General features: G+C 32.8%; 1 protein-coding gene across 1 annotated transcript; it reads right to left on the bottom strand.

Annotated features, from left to right (window-relative positions):
- Positions 1-16,091: 16,091 nt before the first annotated feature.
- On the bottom strand, positions 16,092-17,045 carry LOC111290249 (CDGSH iron-sulfur domain-containing protein NEET-like). Its single transcript, XM_022881577.2, has 2 exons — positions 16,670-17,045; positions 16,092-16,505 (listed from the first exon to the last, which is right to left on the bottom strand). Exons 1-2 carry the CDS (start codon positions 16,915-16,917, stop codon positions 16,403-16,405), a joined length of 351 nt encoding a protein of 116 aa, XP_022737312.2. The 5' UTR covers positions 16,918-17,045; the 3' UTR covers positions 16,092-16,402.
- Between the last annotated feature and the right edge of the window lie 6,074 nt (positions 17,046-23,119).

Genomic DNA, 23,119 nt, shown 5'->3' with positions numbered 1-23,119 from the left:
TCCTCACAACCAACACAATACTTCACTCCTCTTTCAGAACAACCAGACCAACCCCCTTTCGGTACAACTAAAAAATGGATTCACAGATTTAGAAAAAAACAACCAGTTGATCCAAAACCGAAAAGAGTAACAGAACAACCACTTTTTCAACCTTCAAAACCACACCCAAGCTCAAGTTTCACACCTCAAAACCCTACACCATAACCAAACCAAAAACCTGTACAACTCATGATTTCTCCTACACAAACCCTTCCAGAAATACTTCACCAGATGACCTAAGATAACCTTTCTCAGTTCTCTACTGAAAATATTTTTCCCTCTACTTTTGAGAATGAATCTCACATAGATACTGCCAAATCAGAAGAATCAGTTGAAACAGATGATACTGATGATCCAGATGAAATGATGCTCCCTCAGATTTTCATGACAGAACCAACAGTTGAAGTTCCAGATGATACTCCAGAAGTCCATAACCCTGATGCAATGGATGCTGAACAACACCCTCCTCCACAACAATCACATGCTCCTCCTTCAACATCAAAATTCTCAGTTTTTACCATTGATGATGTTCCTCTTTCAAAATGGCCCTCAAGATTTCAAGAATTCTTAGCATGGGGACTTGTTGAATTGAATTCTCATCCCAATGTTACGATGAACACAGTTTTGATCAGATTTATTTTCAGACTAGTTGAAACCCTGAAAAATTTTTGAGACAACATTGGTGAATATAGACAACTCCAGTTTCTTCAATGCCCAACAATCACAGACGCTGTCTCTCAATTTGCAGCAATCTTTTGTGGACAAGAAACTCACAGATTAGAATAGATCAGAGAGCAATTCTTCAGACTCAAATGTTGTTCTTTCCATCCAAAAGATCTTGACAGACACTATCAATAATTCTCCCAGTATTTCTACATACTTGGTGGATTCGATGATGTCAACTTAAAGCAAGCATTTCTTAATTCTGTTCCAGAAGAACTTGCCCAGCAAACAAGAACCCAGTTGAACCTCAGATCCCTTGATGTCAAATCTATGACCCTTGGAGACATCTACAAAATGATGCTAAAAGCCCTTGATAAGATTTACAAAGAGCATAAATACATCAAAACATTGGTGCACAACTCCAAAAAACTTGAAAAGCCATGTTCTTACTCCTCCTCAGGATTACAAATCAAATGTTCCTCCAAAGATCCCACATGTTTTTGCAGCAATAAGAAAAAAAAACATTTCAGAAGATTCAGACCTTCCAGACCTCCACAAATCTCCAGACCCAGACACAAGAAATTCTCCAGATATGCTGACAAACTCAGAAGATTTCAAAGATTCAAATTTGCAAGAAAAAAAAAAGACCCAAAGATCAAAAGCTCAAAATGTTTTCTCTATGAAAAACCAGAACATTTCTCAACGAACTGCCCAAAGTCAGACAAAAAATCAGTCAAGATGATCCAAGACATTGCCAATATCTCAGGTATCAATCTCTTAGATGATGATCTTGAATCAATTTTCTCCCTTGATGATGAGCAGAATGAAAGATCACTATTTATGATTAAGCAGTTTGATAATGATGAGTATACAGATTCAGATTACTCAGAATACTCAGATGATTTCACAGATGATCAATGTTATGAGTATATGTCATTTCAAGAACTCCAAAAAATCCAAACCATTTAACCTCCAAAATTACCCCTAGCTCCAGTTCAGATTTTCACTCACAAACATTCCCCTCCTATAACAGTCACAGCTTTCTTTGATACTGGTGCAGCCCAAACCATAGCATACCCTCTTGTCTTACCCAAACACTTTTGGACAAAACAAAAAATCTTCTTCAAAACCGCTGATGAAAATGTATTTTCTACAGACTTTATCAGCAACCCTGTTACCCTTCAAATCCTTTCAGGCTGTCGAATAACTCAAAAGATTTTAGGATCTCCACTTCCCCAGAAAGACCTTGTTATTGGTTTCGATATTGTTACCAGTATACCAGGTTTAAAGCTTAGTGAAAATGGTATTAAGTTTGAAAGTTATTTCAGACCTTGGAAAAACCTTCCCAACCTCTTTACCCTTACCCTTCAACCAGATGTTTTTCAAGATTTCAAACACAAGTTCATTCACTTTTCATGTGCAGAAACTCACTCAGATTTTCTCCAGAAATGTGATCACCCACTTTGGCAAAACCCTGAATTTTTCATTTCCCTTCCCTTCAAGAAAGATAAAAATGCCAATCCTGCAAAAGCTAGTCATTCAAGCATGAACCCAGATCATTTCAAGCAAGCAATCCAAGAATGTTCCCTTCTCCAAGCTCAGGGATTAATTGAACCAACCTCCTCTCCATGGGGGTGTGAAGCATTTTATGTCAACAAACGTTCAAAACAAATTCGTGAAAAACTCAGATTGGTAATCAACTACGAGCCTCTTAACATTTTTCTTGCAGATGATAAGTTCCCTCTTCCAGACAGAAAAATTTTGTTAGCAAATTTAGCAAATGCAAAAATCTTCTCAAAGTTTGATCTCAAGGCAGGATTTTAGCAACTAGGTATACATCCACAGGACAGATACAAAACGGCATTTTGCATTCCTCAACACCACTCCAGTGGACTGTAATGCCTTTTGGTTTAAAAGTTGCTCCTTCACTGTTCCAAAAAGCCATGACCAAGATATTTGCTCCAATTCTTGATAATGCCTTGATTTACATCGATGATATCTTACTGTTCTCTCCTGATGATACATCTAATGCACAGTTATTGGATAAGTTTCAGTGCATAGTTTAACAGTATGGGATAATACTTTCAGAGAAAAAGATGCTCATTGGTGCTACAAAAATTGATTTTCTAGGCATGCATCTCAAAGATGGTCAGTACATTGCTCAACCTCATATTGCTCAGTCACTTACAGATTTTCTTGATGCAAATCTCTCAAAGAAGCAGATCCAGCAATTTCTCGGTATAGTCAACTACATGAATGAATTTCTCCCAGATATTGCCCAGCTCACATATCCACTCAGATAAATGCTCAAAAAAGAACCTCTCACGTGGTCTCAGATTCAGACAAAAACAGTACAAGCCTTGAAGATAAAAGCAAAGTCACTTCCCACTTTAAAGATTCCTTCAGATGGAAAAAGAATATTGCAGACAGATGCTAGTGAACAGTTCTGGTCAACAATTCTTCTTGAAGAAAAAGATGGAACCAGACATATCTGGGTTACAAAAACGAAAAATTCAAAGATTCGAAACTCCATTATCACTCTACACTAAAAGAGATTTTAGTTGTAAAGTATGGTATCAAAATATTTGAATTTCACCTTATTAGATTTCACTTTCTCGTGAAATTAGATATGTCAGCCTTTGATCAGATGCTCAATTTCAAAAAAAAAAAAAAATGCCAAATGCACAGTTACTCAGGCTATCATAATGGTTCTCACAGTACTTCTTCACCACCAGGCATATAAAAGGAAAAGACAACCTCATCCCAGACATGCTCACAAGACCTCCTACGAAACCTCCTTCAAACACTTTCCAGGTTATTCCAGTCATTTCCATGATGAACCCAACACCTCCTTCTTCACAAGCCTCTTCCTCAACCAACCTTCTTTTTTCCACTTCTCAAAAACCTCACTTTGATGATGAATTTGATCAACCTGATGAATTCCTTAACCTTCCAGTAGAAAATCTTCCGACAGAGTTACCCAGACTTCTTGCCACTCAAACCCTTGACCAAAAAACCTCACACCTTTTACTCAAATATCAGTCCAAAACACTCAGAAAGTTTGGAGACACCTCTTTTCAATCTCTTGGTATACACCCTGATTATCCCTTTATCCATCCCTTTAAATTCCCTGAACCTCTTTGTTTCCCAAAAGAAACAGTTTATTTTATATGGTACCTTTGTCACCTTTACTATATTGGTATAGAATTCCCCCTTCCAAAGCTCAAAACCCTTCTTCACCTTTTTCACCAGTCAACCATCAACCCTTCTAAACACCAGTTGGACCCCAGTCAACAACATCTCAAGATTTTCTTCACCTGGTTCAGACCCATTCCTATTTGGATCCAATGGATTGAAACCTATGAGAGATATACAAAAGTTCTTCCTGATCCTCATATTGTTTTAATCTTTCATAGATCTTGCAGCAGTTTGACAAAAGACCATCGATATTTCCCCTATGCAGTAATTTACAGCTCTCAAAGATATTCGCTGTTTGATTCTCAGTTTGATCACCCAGTTGAATACATTGAATTCCAACGACAAATTTGTGAAATGAATCACAAGTTTCCAAAGCAAAATTAGCCAGAGATCCAAGATGAAGTTCCATGGGGAAACTATCCTTAAGAGTACACTTACTAGCTCAACATTGATAAAAAGATTTATGAAACTCACCTTGATAGTACTTGGATAGAACCTCTTTCTGAAACTACCAGATTTGAACTAGATCATGTAGGCCCAGTAGAATGGAATCCTTATTGGAAACCTCCTGAAATTCTCCCACAAATGGAATGGCAACAAGATTCTCAAGACCCACTTGATGATTTTGATCCAGATCAATGGTTAGTCAACCTCGGCTATGATTTCACCCCAGGTGCAGATAATTCACACCTCAACCTCTCTCCAGAACACATTCAACGTTCTCTCAAATGATGGTGCTACAAGACAGAAGATTCCCTCTCCAGTCCAAATATTGTATAATTACGCGTGTTAATTTCAATTTTCTTCAGAAGACTCCACAGAAGTTGATACTGATGCCTTCACATCAAGACAACCTTATGTCAAGTCTTCATCACCTTTATGTCTTAATCAAGTCATAATGTATTTTTATACTTTAGTATGAGTCATAGTGCTTAGTCACTGTACCTTAAGTGATGAGTCACTATATCATAATAATAAACCTTTGTACCTTAGTTATGAGTCATTGTACCTTAATTATGACTCATCATCCTTTAGTCTTATCCTAAGCCACTTGTAAAGTTACTTTGTCTTAGTCTTATCTTATTAGGCTACTAGTCCTTTACTTTTTCATGTATAAATAGAATGATACTTCTCTAGGAAGTAATCATCCACAACTTCTCAACCACATCTCTTGTAACAAAAACCTTCCTTTATAAAAATATGTTTGGCTAAAAACCTCTCTTCTCTTTTGGTGATTCCATCTTTCTTTTTTCATAGTTACATCTTTTCAGCTTCATCCCTCTCTTCAATCTATTCAAAAGTTTACAGTGATACAAGTTGAGTATGCTCTGCAGTTACCATATTATTATGGATCCTCTGCAACAGAAACTCTTATTAATCTGTTAAACAGATCATTGATCCCTTTTTCTCAGCTAAAGAAAAGTCATACCGCCTCAAGATCATATTAATAATAAGTTACTATAGTGAAAGACATATCTTCATAAAAGTCAGGCCCCCAGTTCGACGTTAAGACAAGGCGTCAGTCTTGAACACCGACTAGAATACCTTAGTTATATGTCTGAGCTATGGAAAGCTTATCGTTGGTATTATCTTACCAAGTTTGATCGATCTTCACGCTGTTGTCATAATACCAGATAGTTTGTCAGGACTCTACCACCCGGAGAGCCCGAAACTGAAACCGTGTCAGTTGCCAGAGCCTTGACCGTACTACCTGCCGCTGTGTGCATAAATAGTATCAGAGCTATGTGTGTATAAATGGTATCAGAGCTATGTGTGTATAAATTATCAGAGCTATGTGTATAAATGGTATCAGGCCTAACAACTTGCCAAGATAGTGAGAAGAAAAGTATGTTTCTAAAAGATTTGATTATTGAAAAATTGGAAAAGGAAAAGCCAAAAGAGTCTTACTTTCATGGATCTATCCACTCTTAGCAACTCTAGTTCTCAACCTTCTTCCTCCAGATCTTCTTTTAGTTTATCCTCTCCTCCATCTCCTGTACTTAAAAAATCCTCCTCTTCTAAGCTTAAGTTCTTATATGAAGTAGATTATATTCCAGAAGAAAAGAAAACCCAACAAACAGTCTTACCCCTTGTAAATCCCTATACAGCTTTCTCAAACTCCTCTCCTTCTCTTACTAGATCTTTAAAAACTCTTTTAAAACCCAAATATCCAGCTCCAAAAAAATATGTTCAAGCCACAAACTTTGATCAATGTATTCTTCCAGCAGGACCCCAAGAGCATTTTGTTACTCTTCAGATCCCAGAAAAATTTTCTCACCAGTGGTCAGAACAAGGATACACTCACATTCACTTTGATGCTATCAGAATCGCTTTAACCTTCCATGGTAGAAATGGAATTCCTGTCTGTACCAGAATGGCCTTATTGGACACCAGATTTAAAGATTACAAGCATTCAGTCCTTGGAATCGTCGAGACGACCCTCAATGCAGGAACTGTCTTATTCACAGTCTTCCCAAATTATAATATGTCTCTTCATGATCCAACCCTGTTAGATGCTTTAAAAGTTCAAGTCCAGATCGTAAGCACAGAAATGAAAGGCCTCCAGGCAACCCTTCACTACCAGATGGCATACAGAGTTCAAGATCATGCCATTAACTTGCCTCTTTCACACTCCAGTGATGCAGTTTTTGTTAAAATAAAAACAACAAACAGAACTCCCAAACATGTTCATATTCCAAAGCAGATTTCCAATGAAGAACTTGCCACCCTTCTACCAAAGACGTGGACGACAAGTTATCAAAAGATTTGGAAACAAGATGAGCCAATTGAACACTCTGATACCATTTATACACACATAGCTCTGATACAATTTATACACACAGCGACAGATAGTACGACCAAGGCTCTGGCAACTGACACGACTTCAATTTCGGGCTCTCCGAATGGTAAAGTCCTGACAATACTATCTGATACTATGACAACAGCGTGAAAATCGATCAAACTTGGCAAGATAATACCAACGATAAGCTTTCCATAGCTCAGACATATAATTAAAGTATTCTAGCCGATGTTCAAGACTCTGGCACCTTCTTGACTTAACGTCGAACTGAGGGCCTGACTTTTATGAAGATATGTCTTTCACTATAGTAACTTATTATTAGTATGATCTTGAGGCGGTATGACTTTTCTTTAGCTGAAGAAAAGGGATCAATGATCTGTTTAACAGATTAACAAGAGTTTCTGTTGCAGAGGATCCATAATAATATGGCAATTGCAGAGCATACTCAACTTGTATCACTGTAAACTTTTGAATAGATTGAAAAGAAAGAGGAAGCTAAAAAGATGTAACTATGAAAAAAAGAAAATGAAATCACCAAAAGAGAAGAGAGGTTTTTAGCCAAACATATTTTTATAAAGGAAGGTTTTTGTTACAAGAGATGTGGTTGAGAAGTTGTGGATGATTACTTCCTAGAAAAGTATCATTCTATTTATACATGAAAAAGTAAAGGACTAGTAGCCTAATAAGACGACACTAGGACAAAGTAACTTTACAAGTGGCTTAGGATAAGACTAAAGGATGATGAGTCATAACTAAAATACAATGACTCATAACTAAGGTACAAAGGTCCATTATTATGGTATAGTGACTCATCACTTAAGGTACAGTGACTAAGCACTATGACTCATACTAAAGTACAAAAATACATTATGACTTGACTAAGACATAAAGGTGATGAAGACTTGACATAAGGTTGTCTTGATGTGAAGGCATCAGTATCAACTTCTGTGGAGTCTTCTGGAGAAAACTGAAATTAACACGCGTAATTATACAATATTTGGACTGGAGAGGGAATCTTCTGTCTTGTAGCACCATCATTTGAGAGAACGTTGAGTGTGTTCTGAAGTTCTCCCACAAATGGAATGGCAACAAGATTCTCAAGACCCACTTGATGATTTTGATCCAGATCAATGGTTAGTCAACCTCGGCTATGATTTCACCCCAGGCGCAGATAATTCACACCTCACAGAAATGAAAGACCTCCAGGCAACCCTTCACTACCAGATGACATACAGAGTTCAAGATCATCATCTGAAAGATTGATACCTGAGATATTGACAATGTCTTGGATCATCTTAACTGATTTTTTGTCTGACTTTAGGCAGTTCTTTAAGAAATGTCCTGGTTTTTCACAGAGAAACCATTTTGAGCTTTTGATTTTTGGGTCTTTCTTTTTTCTTGCAAATTTGAATCTCTGAAATCTTCTGGGTTTGTCAGCATATCTGAAGAATTTCTTGTGTCTGGGTCTGAAGATTTGTGGAGGTATGGAAGGTCTGAATCTTCTGAAATGTTTCTTTTTCTTGTTGCTGTAAAAACATGTGAGATCTTTGGAGGAACATTTGATTGGTAATCCTGATGAGGAGTAAGAACAGGGCTTTTCAAGCTTTTTGGAGTTGTGCACCAAGGTTTTGATGTATTTATGCTCTTTGCAAATCTTATCAAGGGCTTTTAGCATCATCTTGTAGATGTCTCCAAGGGTCATAGATTTGACATCAAAGGATTTGAGGTTCAACTGGGTTCTTATTTGCTGGGCAAGTTCTTCTGGAACAGAATTAAGAAATGCTTGCTTTAAGTTGACATCATCGAATCCACCAAGTATGTAGAAATACTGGAAGAATTGTTGATAGTGTCTGTCAACGTCTTTTGGATAGAGAGAACAACATTTGAGTCTGAAGAATTGCTCTCTGATCTTTTTTAATCTGTGAGTTTCTTGTCCACAAAAGATTGCTGCAAATTGAGAGACAGCGTCTGTGATTGTTGGGCATTGAAGAAACTGGAGTTGTCTATATTCACCAATGTTGTCTCAAAAATTTTTCAGGGTTCCAACTAGTCTGGAAACAACTCTGATCAAAACTGTGTTCATCGTAACATTGAGATGAGAATTCAATTCAACAAGTCCCCATGCTAAGAATTCTTGAAATCTTGAGGGCCATTTTGAAAGAGAAACATCATCAATGGTAAAAACTGAGAATTTTGATGTTGAAGGAGGAGCATGTGATTGTTGTGGAGGAGGGTGTTGTTCAGCATCCATTGCATCAGGGTTATGAACTTCTGGAGTATCATCTGGAACTTCAACTATTGGTTCTGTCATGAAAATCTGAGGGAGCATCATTTTATCTGAATCATCAGTATCATCTGTTTCAACTGATTCTTCTGATTTGACAGTATCCATGTGAGATTCATTCTTAAAAGTAGAGGGAAAAATATCTTCAATAGAGAACTGAAGAAGGTTATCTTGGGCCATTTGGTGAAGTATTTCTGGAAGGGTTTGTGTAAGAGAAATCATGAGTTGTACAGGTTTTTGGTTTGGTTGTGGTGTAGGGTTTTGAGGTGTGAATTATCTGCGCCTGGGGTGAAATCATAGCCGAGGTTGACTAACCATTGATCTGGATCAAAATCATCAAGTGGGTCTTGAGAATCTTGTTGCCATTCCATTTGTGGGAGAACTTCAGGAGGTTTCCAATAAGGATTCCATTCTACTGGACCTGCATGGTCAAGTTCAAATCTGGTAGTTTTAGAAAGAGATTCTGTCCAAGTACCATCAAGGCGAGTTTCATAAATCTTTTTATCAATGTTGAGCTGGTAAGTGTACTCTGAAGGATAGTTTCCCCATGGAACTTCATCTTGGATCTCTGGCCAATTTTACTTTGAAAACTTGTGATTCATTTCACAAATTTATCGCTGGAATTCAATGTATTCAACTGGGTGATCAAACTGAGAATCAAACAGCAAATATCCTTGAGAGCTGTAAATTACTGCATAGGAAAAATACCGAGGGTCTTTGTCAAACTGCTGCAAGATCTATGAAAGATTAAAACAATATGAGGATCAGGAAGAACTTTTGTATATCTCTCATAGGTTTCAATCCATTGGATCCAAATAGGAATGGGTCTGAACCAGGTGAAAAAAATCTTGAGATGTTGTTGACTGGGTCCAACTGACGTTTAGAAAGGTTGATGGTTGACTGGTGAAAAAGGTGAAGAAGAGTTTTGAGCTTTGAAAGGGGGAATTTTATACCAATATAGTAAAGGTGACAAAGGTACCATATAAAACAAACTGTTTCTTTTGGGAAACAAAGAGGTTCAGGGAATTTAAAAGGATGGATAAAGGGATATTCAGGGTGTATACCAAAAGATTGAAAAGAGGTGTCTCCAAACTTTCTGAGTGTTTTGGACTGATATTTGAGTAAAAAGTGTGAGGCTTTTTGGTCAAGGGTTTGAGTGACAAGAAGTCTAGGTAACTCTGGAGGAAGATTTTCTACTGAAAGGTTAAGGAATTCATCAGGTAGATCAAATTCATCATCAAGGTGAGGTTTTTGAGAAGAGGGAAAAAAAGGGTTGGTTGAAGAAGAGGCTTGTGAAGAAGAAGGTGTTGGGTTCATCATGAAAATGACTGGAATAACCTGAAAAGTGTTTGAAGGAGGTTTCGAAGGAGGTCTTGTGAGCATGTCTGGGATGAGGTTGTCTTTTTCTTTTATATGCCTGGTGGTGAAAGAGTACTGTGAGAACCATTGTGATAGCCTGAGTAACTGTGCATTTGACATTTCTTCTTTTTGAAATTGAGCATCTGATCAAAGGCTAACATATCTAATTCCACGAGAAAGTGAAATCCAATGAGGTGAAATTCAAATCTTTGGATACCATACTTTACAGCTAAAATCTCTTTTAGTGTAGAGTGATAATGGAGTTTCGAATCTTTAAATTTTTCGCTTTTGTAACCACAGATATGTCTAGTTCCATCTTTTTCTTCAAGAAGAATTGCTGACCAGAACTGTTCACTAGCATCTGTCTGTAATATTCTTTTTCCATCTGAAGAAATCTTTAAAGTGAAAAGTGACTTTGCTTTTATCTTCAAAGCTTGTACTGCTTTTGTCTGAATCTGAGACCACATGAGAAGTTCTTTTTTTAGCATTTGTCTGAGTGGATATGTGAGCTGGACAATATCTGGAAAAAATTCATTCATGTAATTGATTATACCGAGAAATTGCTGGATCTGCTTCTTTGAGAAATTTGCATCAAAAAAATCTGTAAGTGACTGAGCAATATGAGGTTGAGCAATATACTGACCATCTTTGAGATGCATGCCTAAAAAATCAATTTCTGTAGCACCAATTAGCATCTTTTTCTCTGAAAGCATTATCTCATACTGTTGAACTATACGCTGAAACTTATCCAATAACTGTGCATGAGATGTATCATTAGGAGAGAACAGTAAGATATCATCGATGTAAATCAAGGTATTATCAAGAATTGGAGCAAATATCTTGGTCATGACTTTTTGAAACAGTGAAGGAGCAACTTTTAAACCAAAAGGCATTACGGTCCACTGGAAGTGGTGTTGAAAAATGCAAAACGCCGTTTTGTATCTGTCCTGTGGATGTATACCTAGTTGCTAAAATCTTGCCTTGAGATCAAACTTTGAGAAGACTTTTGCATTTGCTAAATTTGCGAACAAAGTTTTTCTGTCTGAAAAAGGGAACTTATCATCTGCAAGAAAAATGTTAAGAGGCTTGTAGTTGATTACCAATATGAGTTTTTCACGAACTTGTTCTGAACGTTTATTGACATAAAACGCTTCACACGCCCATGGAGAGGAGGTTGGTTCAATTAATCCTTGAACCTGGAGAAGAGAATATTCTTGGATTGCTTGCTTGAAATGATCTGAGTTCATGCCTGAATGACTAGCTTTTGTAAGATTGGCATTTTCATCTTTCTTGAAGGGAAGGGAAATGAAAAATTCAGGGTTTTGCCAAAGTGGGTGATCACATTTCTGAAAAAAATCTGAGTGAGTTTCTGCACATGAAAAGTGAATGAACTTATGTTTGAAATCTTGAAAAACATCTGGTTGAAGGGTAAGGGTAAAGAGGTTGGAAAGGTTTTTCCAAGGTCTGAAATAACTTTCAAACTTGATACCATTTCCACTAAGCTTTAAACCTGGTATACTGATTATTATATCGAAACCAATAACAAGGTCTTTCTGGGGAAGTGGAGATCCTAAAATCTTTTGAGTTATTCGACAGCCTGAAAGGATTTGAAGGGTAACAGGGTTGCTGATAAAGTCTGTAAAAAATACATTTTCATCAGCGATTTTAAAAAAAGTTTTCTGTTTTATCCAAAAGTGTTTGGGTAAGACAAAAGGATTTGCTATGGTTTGGGCTGCACCAGTATCAAAGAAAACTGTGACTGTTATAGGAGGGGAATGTTTGTGAGTGAAAATCTGAACTGGAGCTAGGGGTAATTTTGAAGGTTGAATGGTTTGAATTTTTTGGAGTTCTTGAACTGACATATACTCATAACATTGATCATCTGTGAAATCATCTGAGTATTCTGAGTAATCTGAATCTGCATACTCATCATCATCAAACTGTTTAATCATAAACAGGGATCTTTTATTCTGCTCATCATCAAGGGAGAAAATTGATTCAAGATCATCATCTGATAGCATTTATACACACAGCGACAGATAGTACGACCAAGGCTCTGGCAACTGACATGACTTCAGTTTCGAGCTCTCCGAGTGGTAGAGTCCTGACAATACTATCTGGTACTATGACAACAGCGTGAAGATCGATCAAACTTGACAAGATAATACCAACGATAAGCTTTTCATAGCTCAGACATATAACCAAAGTATTCTAACCAGTGTTCAAGACTCTGGCGCCTTCTTGGCTTAACGTCGAACTGGGGGCCTGACTTTTATGAAAATATGTCTTTCATTATAGTAACTTATTATTAGTATGATCTTGAGACGGTATGAGTTTTCTTTAGCTGAGAAAAAGGGATCAATGATCTGTTTAACAGATTAACAAGAGTTTCTGTTACAGAGGATCCATAATAATATGACAACTGCAGAGCATACTCAACTTGTATCACTGTAAACTTTTGAATAGATTAAAGAGAAAGAGAAAGCTAAAAAGATGTAACTATGAAAAAAGAAAGATGAAATCACCAAAAGAGAAGAGAGGTTTTTAGCCAAACATATTTTTATAAAGGAAAGTTTTTGTTACAAGAGATGTGGTTGAAAAGTTATGGATCTTGAGCTTGGGTGTGGTTTTGAAGGTTGAGAAAGTGGTTGTTCTGCTACTCTTTTGGGTTTTGGATCAACTAGTTGTTTTTCTCTAAATCTGTGAATCTATTTTTCAGTTGTACCGAAAAGGGGTTGGTCTGGTTGTTCTGAAAGAGGAATGAAGTATTGTGTTGGTTGTGAAGATGTTAGAATAGATGTTGGGAGAGGTTTATACTGAAAAGGTGTGAAAAAAGGTTTTGGAGGTGAGGTTGGAAGATTGTATGGTTGAAATGTGGGAGGAGTATAGGCTTAGTAAGGAGTATCATGCATACCAGTATGATATGGTGTGAAGATGTTGTAACTCGAAGCTGCTTCTTGTTGTTGGTGTTTCTGACGAAACTGGTTTTGAAGGTCTGCAAGTTGAATCTTTAGGCTCTTCATTTCTTTCTCTCGTTCAGTGAAAGCATAAGTCATACCAGTGTTGTTTTCAGCCATGTATCTGAGTTCTTGATCAAGTATGATTATCCTTGACTGAATTTCAAGAATAATATTTTGGAGATTGACAACGCTCTGATCAAAGTGTTGACTGACTTGGTCCAACTTATGTTCAATTCTGTGCAAGTAAAAATTTTACTGGAGAGAATTTTCAGTTTGCCAGTTTAAAACTGCTTCAGCACGAGAAACACTTTTTTGATTTCCATATTCATCTCTGTCAGTGGGAGTGAGGATTTTTGAAATGTGTTTGTATTAGTCTTTATGAAATTCTTCAAAATGAGGGAAGGTTGAATTGGGATAGGTTGGTTGCATCATGGAGATTTGTGGTAAAGGTTGGGTGGAATCTTGAGAGGAATTTGGTTTGTGTGTGGGTTGAGTTGAGTAGGTTTGAGAGGGTGGTTTGTCTTTCTTAGGATAGATGACATAGTAGTCAAACTTTCCTGAGGGTTCACCAAAGAGATCAACTTCAGGGTCTCCATTTTCATATCTTTCTTTGAGCTTTTGCTGAGAAGACTTTTTCTTCTTTTGCTTCTTTGGAATATCATCATCATCATCATCTAGGAAGCTTTTATCTGCATCGATCTGGCATTCTTTGCATTGACAATTTATGTCCCAATAGCAATGTCCTGTTGGAGATTTATATGCATACACGGGATTTCCATTGGACTGAAAGTGTGTGACTGAAACATCAAGGAGATCAACATGGCATCTTTGCATCATAAATTGTGTTGAAAAGATTATTGGAGGAGGAACATCTTTTCCTTTGCTATGATCAAATTCAATTGTGACAGTACCATCCTGATTTGTCTTGTAGGTTGGATCAAAGTGTTCAATTGGCTCATCTTGTTTCCAAATCTTTTAATAACTTGTCGTCCACGTCTTTGGGAAAAGGGTGACAAGTTCTTCATTGGAAATCTGCTTTGAAATATGAACATGTTTGGGAGTTCTGTCTGCTATTTCCATTTTAACAAAGACTGCATCACTGAAGTGTGAAAGAGGCAAATTAATGGCATGATCTTAAACTCTGTATGCCATCTGGTAGTGAAAGGTTGCCTGGAGGCCTTTCATTTCTGTGCCTACGATCTGGACTTGAACTTTTAAAACATCTAACAGGGTTAGATCATGAAGAGACATATTGTAATTTGAGAAGACTATGAAAAAGACAGTTCCTGCATTGAGGGTCGTCTCGACGATTTCAAGAACTGCATGCTTGTAATCTTTAAATCTGGTGTCCAATAAGACCATTCTGGTACAGACAGAAATTCCATTTCTACCATGAAAGGTTAAAACGATTCTGATAACACCAAAGTGGATGTGAGTGTATCCTTGTTCTGACCACTTGTGAGAAAATTCTTCTGGGATCTGAAGAGTAACAAAGTGCTCTTGGGGTCCTGCTGGAAGAATACATTGATCAAAGTTTGTGGCTTGAACATATTCTTTTGGAGTTGAATATTTGGGTTTTAAAAGAGTTTTTAAAAATCTAGTAAGAGAATGAGAGGAGTTTGAAAAAGCTGTATAGGGATTTACAAGGGATAAGACTGTTTGTTGGGTTTTCTTTTCTTCTGAAATATAATCTACTTCATATAAGAACTTAAGCTTAGAAGAAGAGGATTTTTTAAGTACAGGAGATGGAAGAGAGGATAAACTAAAAGAAGATCTGAAGGAAAAAGGTTGAGAACTAAAGTTGCTAAGAGTGGATAGATCCATGAAAGTAAGATTCTCTTTTGGCTTTTCTTTTTTCAATTTTTCAATAATCAAATCTTTTAGAAACATACTTTTCTTCTCACTATCTTGGCAAGTTGTTAGGCCTGATACCATTTATACACACATAACTCTGATACCATTTATACACACAGCGGCAGGTAGTACGGCCAAGATTCTGACAACTGACACGGTTTCAGTTCCGAGCTCTCCGGGTGGTTTAATTTTAAATTGTTTCCATCATAAAATTATTTCTTAGTGAATCTAAGAGATCAAAAAAGTTTTTTATGGATCAAATTTATTAACACCAAATAAAAATTTAAAAATTACTATTATACAATTTAATAAAACAAGTTTATATAGTTTACAAATTAAATTTACTATGATGAAAAAAGCAAAAAAATTATTAAATAAAATTTCATCAAATTCAAAAATTTTATATATCACTACTATAACAAATAATGATTTTTGTGAAAAAATTTTATAATGAAAACAATCCAGAACCAAAGACTCAAGCAATCGAACTTTTAAAAAAAAACTATCTAAAATAAAAATTCTAGATTACCCACTTTCTTTTATCACTCCAAGATGAGAATAATAAAATAAATCAAAAATAACTTTACCAATTTCTTTTAATCCAAAAGATAAAAAAGGTATAACTCACCAAATACAAATAAAGGTAGATAAATATCTATACTGTAATAAATATCTACCTAACTTCTAAATGTTGTAGAATATATAATCTAAACTCATAAATAAAACAAGGCAAAATGGTTAGTTTATATGTTATGTACTATGGCTAAAAGATATGGATCATTATATCTATCTCTTTCCCTTCTTCTCTGTAACAGATATATATACTCTCTATCTCACATCCCTTTCTCTTGTAATTATACATATAAAAGATATATATATTCAAATACCAGGCAACCAAGTGGGTTAAAAATCGACGACAATAACTTGATATACATTTCTAGGCATTATAAATCTACTGTTTCTTTTCATTTTGTTACATGTCTGGGCATGCAACAAGGTTTAAACAACAGCAGTGTTTCTTGCAGCTGACGGAATATCTAATAATAATAATAATAATAGTACTAATATGACAACATAATTGAGGAAACACCAGGCAACATGAAACCAGAGAGCTCAACCCAAACAAAAGACTAGCCACACAAACCCTAAATGAAAACTTAAAAGGTTTTTTTTAACCTTTTAGTACTCAAAAATCAAAATTAACATGGGGGACCAAACCATGATGGAAACACCAATTATAAATTGTTACTGTTTCTTCAAGAGCAAAGGCCCAACATTGTCCCCTGTAGCTTTGTTGTGCTTTACATGGCTTCCGTCGCAAAGAGGGAAAGTCTTTGACCTCCAGCATCTATGTTTAAACAAAACAAAACCAAATAAATACACCTTCAGTTTATAATTAATCACTACTTAATATACTGAAATTCAATCACATATGAAATCAATTATTATGATAAGAAATAGTATGTACTTGAAAAAGAGAGAGAGAGAGAGAGAGAGAGAGAGAGAACCAACCTGCAATAAGCAGTAAGGGGCTTGGAAAGCTCAGTAACCACAATAGAGTCGACCACCTTCTCTTCCGTCTTCCTTATTTCTGGGTTTATGGTTTGACCCTCTGCCCTGACCACCACAGTTGCTGAGCGCCTAGGCCTTGCATTAACGGTAGCAACACCAAAACCAGGGATTCGTCTCCGCCTCGGCCCCACAGTCAATGATATGTTGCGGCAGAAGCCAGCATCGTATGTACTCATGGTGGACGCCATTGAATGAGTCCGAATTTGAGAATACTGCTCTGGTGTCTCTGTCCCCCTATCTATCTGCCTTTGGATGGCAGATGCTGTCGGCGTTATCAAAGGTGGGTGGGAACTTAAGGCGAACTTGGAATCGAAAGTGGGTGAGAACTTGTGGACAACACGCTCTCTCCCAATACCGTGAATGCAACAAATGACACGTCATTTTGGACCGATTACACATTCAGTGGACCTTTTGCCCAAAATTGGCCCAGCTATATCAAGTCCTTATTCAAAACTCGTAGCCCAATGTAGGCCCCGGATGTAACGACCCATATTCAAAGGGATACGAGAGGGCAATTTCGAAAGTTAATCTACATCAACATTTCCCTTGTAAATTTATGATTATTTTTAACGTTTTAAAATCAACGAATAAGGCTACCATTGTTAAACTTTTAAAAATAAAAAAATAATTATATATCAAACATACTCAAATATTGCAATCTGTGCACAAAAAGCCAATGGAAACAAATTTTCTATGAAAAGTTGGCAGTATATAAAGAGAAACAGTGGCGACCATCATGATGAGATCTCTTTTACTTCATGGTAAAAATTTCTTTCGTCTGCTTGAGTACAAATATTGGGGGGGTTAATGAAGGACAATGCTTGAGGAACACAAAATTTAAAGAGTAATGTTGTATATTATTAAAAATCTGAGAGAGTTAATTATATTAAATTAATCGTAAATTTAACAAGGAAAAAAAAATCTTACTCTTTTTTTAACACTAATAAAAATATAAAAAATATTTTAAAAATATTTCACCAAAAAAATCATTCACATGTAGAATTCATGTGATAAATTATTGTTATCAAAGTATTTTAGACAACCGAAAAATATAATGTAGCAGGAGTGTAATTTAGCCTAAGAATGGAGAACAGGGGCCTAGCTAGGAGGGACAGGGGATGGTAGGGTCCATTGCACCCCAAGTTTTTTTTTTTACATTATTATAATGACATATCTCATCTCATCTTTTATAAATATATAAAAATTAGAATTTTTAGCAAAAAAAATTTTCTATGTAAATAGATTATATTTTTGACGTGAAATGTCATAGGTAAATACAATATGTTATATAATTAACTAATTTGATTATATAATTGATTTAAAAATAGTTTATTATAACCAAATTAATTATATTTAAATATCAATATTTTTACATTTTATAAATTAATTTAATTAATTTGATCATTAATTCAAAAAATGAAATTTTAAATAAAAAATTAATTAATTATAAATAATTTTGCATATTTACTGTTTATTATTTAATGATTATATAAACATATTAATAGGCTAGAAATATTTAATATATATATATAAAATAATTTCAATATATTAACTTAAAAAACCCAAATAAGTTTATGTATATATGATAATTTTTTATATATAAATAGTATCAAATGATGTTATGTGTTTATTTTTTTCATAATCAACAATTCAAATTTCAAAATTAAAATTATAAATTTATTTAATCTTTAATTTTTTTGAATTATTACTCAAAAAATACTGTTAATTGTTTTAATTTTAGTTTTTTTAAACTTTTAAGTATGATTATTTCTTTCTATTTTTTTTTACAATAAAAGTCTTATTGGTCATTTAATAGCTTTAATTTTATTTTGAATTTTCTAAAAATTTTTATGTTTATATTATCTTAATTTATATGTTTAATTAAAAAAATTAAAAAAAAAGTTGAGAGGTCAAATTATGCATTTAACCTAAGAATGAAGGATAAGAGGCCCTAGCTAGGAAGGTCCAATAGGGATGGCATAGGTCATATCTAGAGGTGTAATCGAGTTGAATCGAGTCGATACAGTGAGAAACTCGAGCTCAGCTCCTAACTCGAGGCTCGATACTCGACTTGAATTCGCACTCAATTGAATTTTTTTTTTTTAGCTCGAACTCGATTCGTGATCAAAATTGAGCTACTCAAACTCGCTCGATTAAGCTCAATTAATATGTTAAAATAAATTCGATTCTTATACTAGACAAAAACTAGATTATTTATGCTCGAACTCGAATTCGAGATATTTTATTGATTAAAATAATAAAAAATTTAAATATAAAAGCTCGATTAGGCTCACGAGCTATTCGAGTTGGATATAAGAATACTCGAACTCGACTCGATCAATAAGTCAAGCTACTCAAGCTCGAGTTCGACTCGATAATAATCGAACCAAATTCGAGTTTTATTTGAATCGAACTCGAATAACTTGCGAGTACTAATGTATCATTTATACCCCTAATTATACCACCCAAAAAATAATTTTTTTACATTATTATAGTAGAATATTTTATCTCACCAAAAATAATATTTTGACTTCTTATTTTCTAATAGAATTACTATTTGACTATTTTTTTTCTCGTATTTCTATCTTTTCCATTGGATGTGATGAAGGACACAGTTGAATTATCAATTGCTTTTTAACACCCGAGTTGTTAGAAAGCCATGTCAACCCACATTTTGAATCTAAGATCGGTAACTCTCAATAACAAGTTACTATTTAATCTTCTCAAGGTTTTTTTATTTGTTGCCTGATAGATTGATACTAAGTTCTCAATGACACCTTCTTACAAAACATTTTCTTTTACAATTATTATTATATATGATTTATTTGGATGGACGATGAGATTGATTTTAATGAGATTGAAAATAATAATAAAAGTGAGATTAATTATTATAGCGATAAAATTAAATATTATAACAGTGAGATTAAAATTAATTGTAAGATATGTATTTAGATGTAAAAATAATAGTGACAGTGAAGTAAATTGTAATAAAAAGAGAAAAATGACTATTAAAGATATTAAAATAAAAATTATATTAACAAAAAATTTTAATTATTTAAATTTATAAAATTAATAAGAATTTTATTTATTTATTATATAATAATAAAATTTATTTATTATAATAAATTAATAAAATTATTATGTAATTATATTTATTTATGTAAGATTATTTGAATATTTTTAAATAAAAATAAAAAAGAAAAAAAACAAATGTTAGCCATCAGGATATTTTTGTTATAGCTTAATAATGCCAAGGGTAAAAGAGTAAAAAAATATTGAAACGTGAGCTGAAATGGAAACAAAGAGCTACAATTGAGGGCGTAAATCTCACCAGACCCTTTAAGCTCTGATAGCTCACTGAAGCTTCAGTGTGATGGCTGAAGCTTAATCACACTGGAACTTGTTATCCAAATAAGCTTTCGACGCAATTGAGCACTCTAATCATGCTGCATTGGCAGTAACTGACGATCTAAATGAGCCCTTGGTTGCTAGTTATTAGGACTAAATATAAAAATGACTCTTTATTATATATTTTTTTATTAATTTGATATTTAAAAAATAAAATTTTTAATTTGATACTTTAATTTTAATTTTGACATTTATTTTAATATTTAAGACTAATGCCATCAATCATTTATTGGTGTGACATAAATATTCAATAAAATATTGATATATATATATATAAATATTAAGCACTATATTATTAATTTCATGACAGTATTAAAAAAAATCTAATTTTTTAAAAAAATTTTATGAAAACTCAAAAAATTTAAAAAAAAACTCAAAATTTTAATAAAAATCCACATAAACTCTTAAAATTCTAAAAAAATTCACAAAAACTTAAAAAATTGAACATAAAAAAAAGTCTAAAATTTTTTGAAAAAATCTAAAAATTTTAAACAATTTGTAAACAAATTTTTTCTTTTTCAAATTATGAAAATTTTTCATTTTTTAATCTTAAAATTTTAATTTTTTTATATATATTTTATGAATTTTTCATTTTTTTTGAAAATTTTTATTTTTATTAAATTTATAAGTTTTGTTATTTTATTTTTCATTTTTTTAAAATTTTAGAATATTTGATATATTTGAAATCTTTTTACTTTTAGAATTTTTTAAAAATTGTGATGAATTTTTTAATAAATTTTTAGATTTTTTTTATTTTCAAATCTTTTTTAAAATTTTTAGATTTTTTATTTTCAATTTTTAAGTTTTTATGAATCTTTTTTTGAATTTTAAGAAAATTTAATTTTTATTAAAATTTTAGTTTTTTTTTAATTGTTTTGAATTTGTTTGAATTTTTTAGATTTTTCATTAAAATTTTGAGATTTTTTTGAACATTTTTAAGTCTTCATAAATTTTTAAATTTTACAATTTCAAAAAATATTTCATTTTTTTAAATTTTTTTATAAATTTATAAAATATTTCAATTTTTTGGAAAAAATTTTAAACATTTAAAAAAATTTTAAATTAAAAAAAAATTCTTTTAATGCTGACATGATAATTGATGATGTACTGTTAATTGCTTTTGACACATGTCGACATCTTATTAAATATTCATAATACGTTAGCAAATTGACTAATAACATTTATTCAAGTTACCAAAATAAATAAAGAAATTAAAGTTCAAATATCAAATTGATAATTTTATTTTTTAAAATGTTAAATTGATAAACAATAATAGTATAGAGACTATTTTTATATTTAATTTTATAATTACTAAACTAATCAAGAAACAGCTAAAAATTTATCCTTCACAAAAAAAAAAGTAAAAAATAAATGTTGATTTTCTCTCTAAATTTCTTTGCAACAATCCTTTAAACTATAAACTCATCTTCTCTCTTTCTTTTTTCTTTTTTGGTCATTTTTTCAAATATTTTCTTAATTTTATTCTGGGTTGGTGAATTTTTGTTGAGTTTAAAGAGACCAAAGTGCTTTTTTTTTTTTAATTTTATGCTTTTCTTTTTTATTTAAAAAATATTATTTAGATAAAAAAATCAAATATTTTTACAAATGAACTGAATTTAAATATATATTTTAAAATTTTGATTAATCACAATCTATTACTTATGGGATTTTCAAATCAACTTCTAGAGATTGAAGAAATATCTCCTAATTAACTATTTTAAAAGTAAAATTCTAATCTCATTAGTTTGAGATATCAAATTAGATGACAAATAAAAATTTAAATATTAAATTATTAATTTTATTTTTTAAAATATTAAACTAACAAAAAAATGCATAATACAAAAGTTATTTTCATATTTAACTCTTACAATTACTATACCAATGAAGAAACAGCTAAAAATTGATCATTTACCACAAAAATTAAGCAAAAAAAAATTTTCTCTCTAAACTTCTTTGCAACAAGCCTTCAAACTATAAACTCATTTTCTCCTTTTTTTTTTCTGGTCATTTTTTCAAAAATTTTCTTAATTTTATTTTGCTGGGGTCCCTGAATTTTTGCTAAGTATAAAGGGACAAAAACACTTTTTTTTTATAAATTTTATACTCTTTCAATTTTATTTAAAAAAAATTATTTGGATAAAAAATCAAATATTTTTACAAGTGAATTGAATTTAGATAGATAGATAGATATATATATATATATACATATATTTTAGAATTTTATTAATTACAATCTATTACTTATAAGATCTTCAAATCAACTTTTAGAAGAAACATCCCTTAATTAACTATTTTTTAAAGTAAAAGCAAGTGTGTGGGTTTAGTATTTAGTATTTCTTCTTGATAGACAGGCATTGCAGTTGTTTGCGGACATGACAAAAAAAGCAAATTTCAAGAACTCATTACCTAAGATAGGCTATTTCTTCTTAAACAAGCCAAGCAAATTTGGGTTTTAGAATAAATCAATAACCTAACTTATTCAGTGTCTTATTCCATTTTAAAAAAAATTCTTTTTCAACAATAAAAAAGAAAGAAAATTTATATGTAGGATATTTCATTTTTAATTTTTATTGAAAGTTTGTATAGAGTTGACAACGGATCAGGTCGGGACAGGTTTTTGCTTGCTCCGAACTCGATCCAACTTTATAATTCTAAAACCTGAATCCGATCCGATCGAAATTAATAAAATATTATTTTTTAAAATATAAAATATTATTTTTTAAATATAATTATATAATTATATATAAATAAAAATTTTAAAAAATAATTAAAAATAAATTTTATTAAAATATCGAGTTGAATCGGATTTGTCTAAAACCTAAACTCGATCATGATTTTTTTTTTTTGTTACTAATACCCGACCCAAAACCCAATTTTTTTTAAAATTAATCCTATAAAGTCGGATCAAATCAAAACCCGTCGAGCTTGGATTAAGCTACCAACCCTAAGTTGTGAGATATATAAATTTAACTAGGAAACGTC

Source organism: Durio zibethinus, chromosome 11 (genome assembly GCF_047325235.1).
Source record: "Durio zibethinus cultivar Kanyao isolate XHJ-2024 chromosome 11, ASM4732523v1, whole genome shotgun sequence".
NCBI classification, from domain to species: Eukaryota; Viridiplantae; Streptophyta; class Magnoliopsida; order Malvales; family Malvaceae; genus Durio; species Durio zibethinus.
Note: the sequence above shows the minus strand (reverse complement) of the source record. Positions and strands in the feature narration are given on the sequence as shown.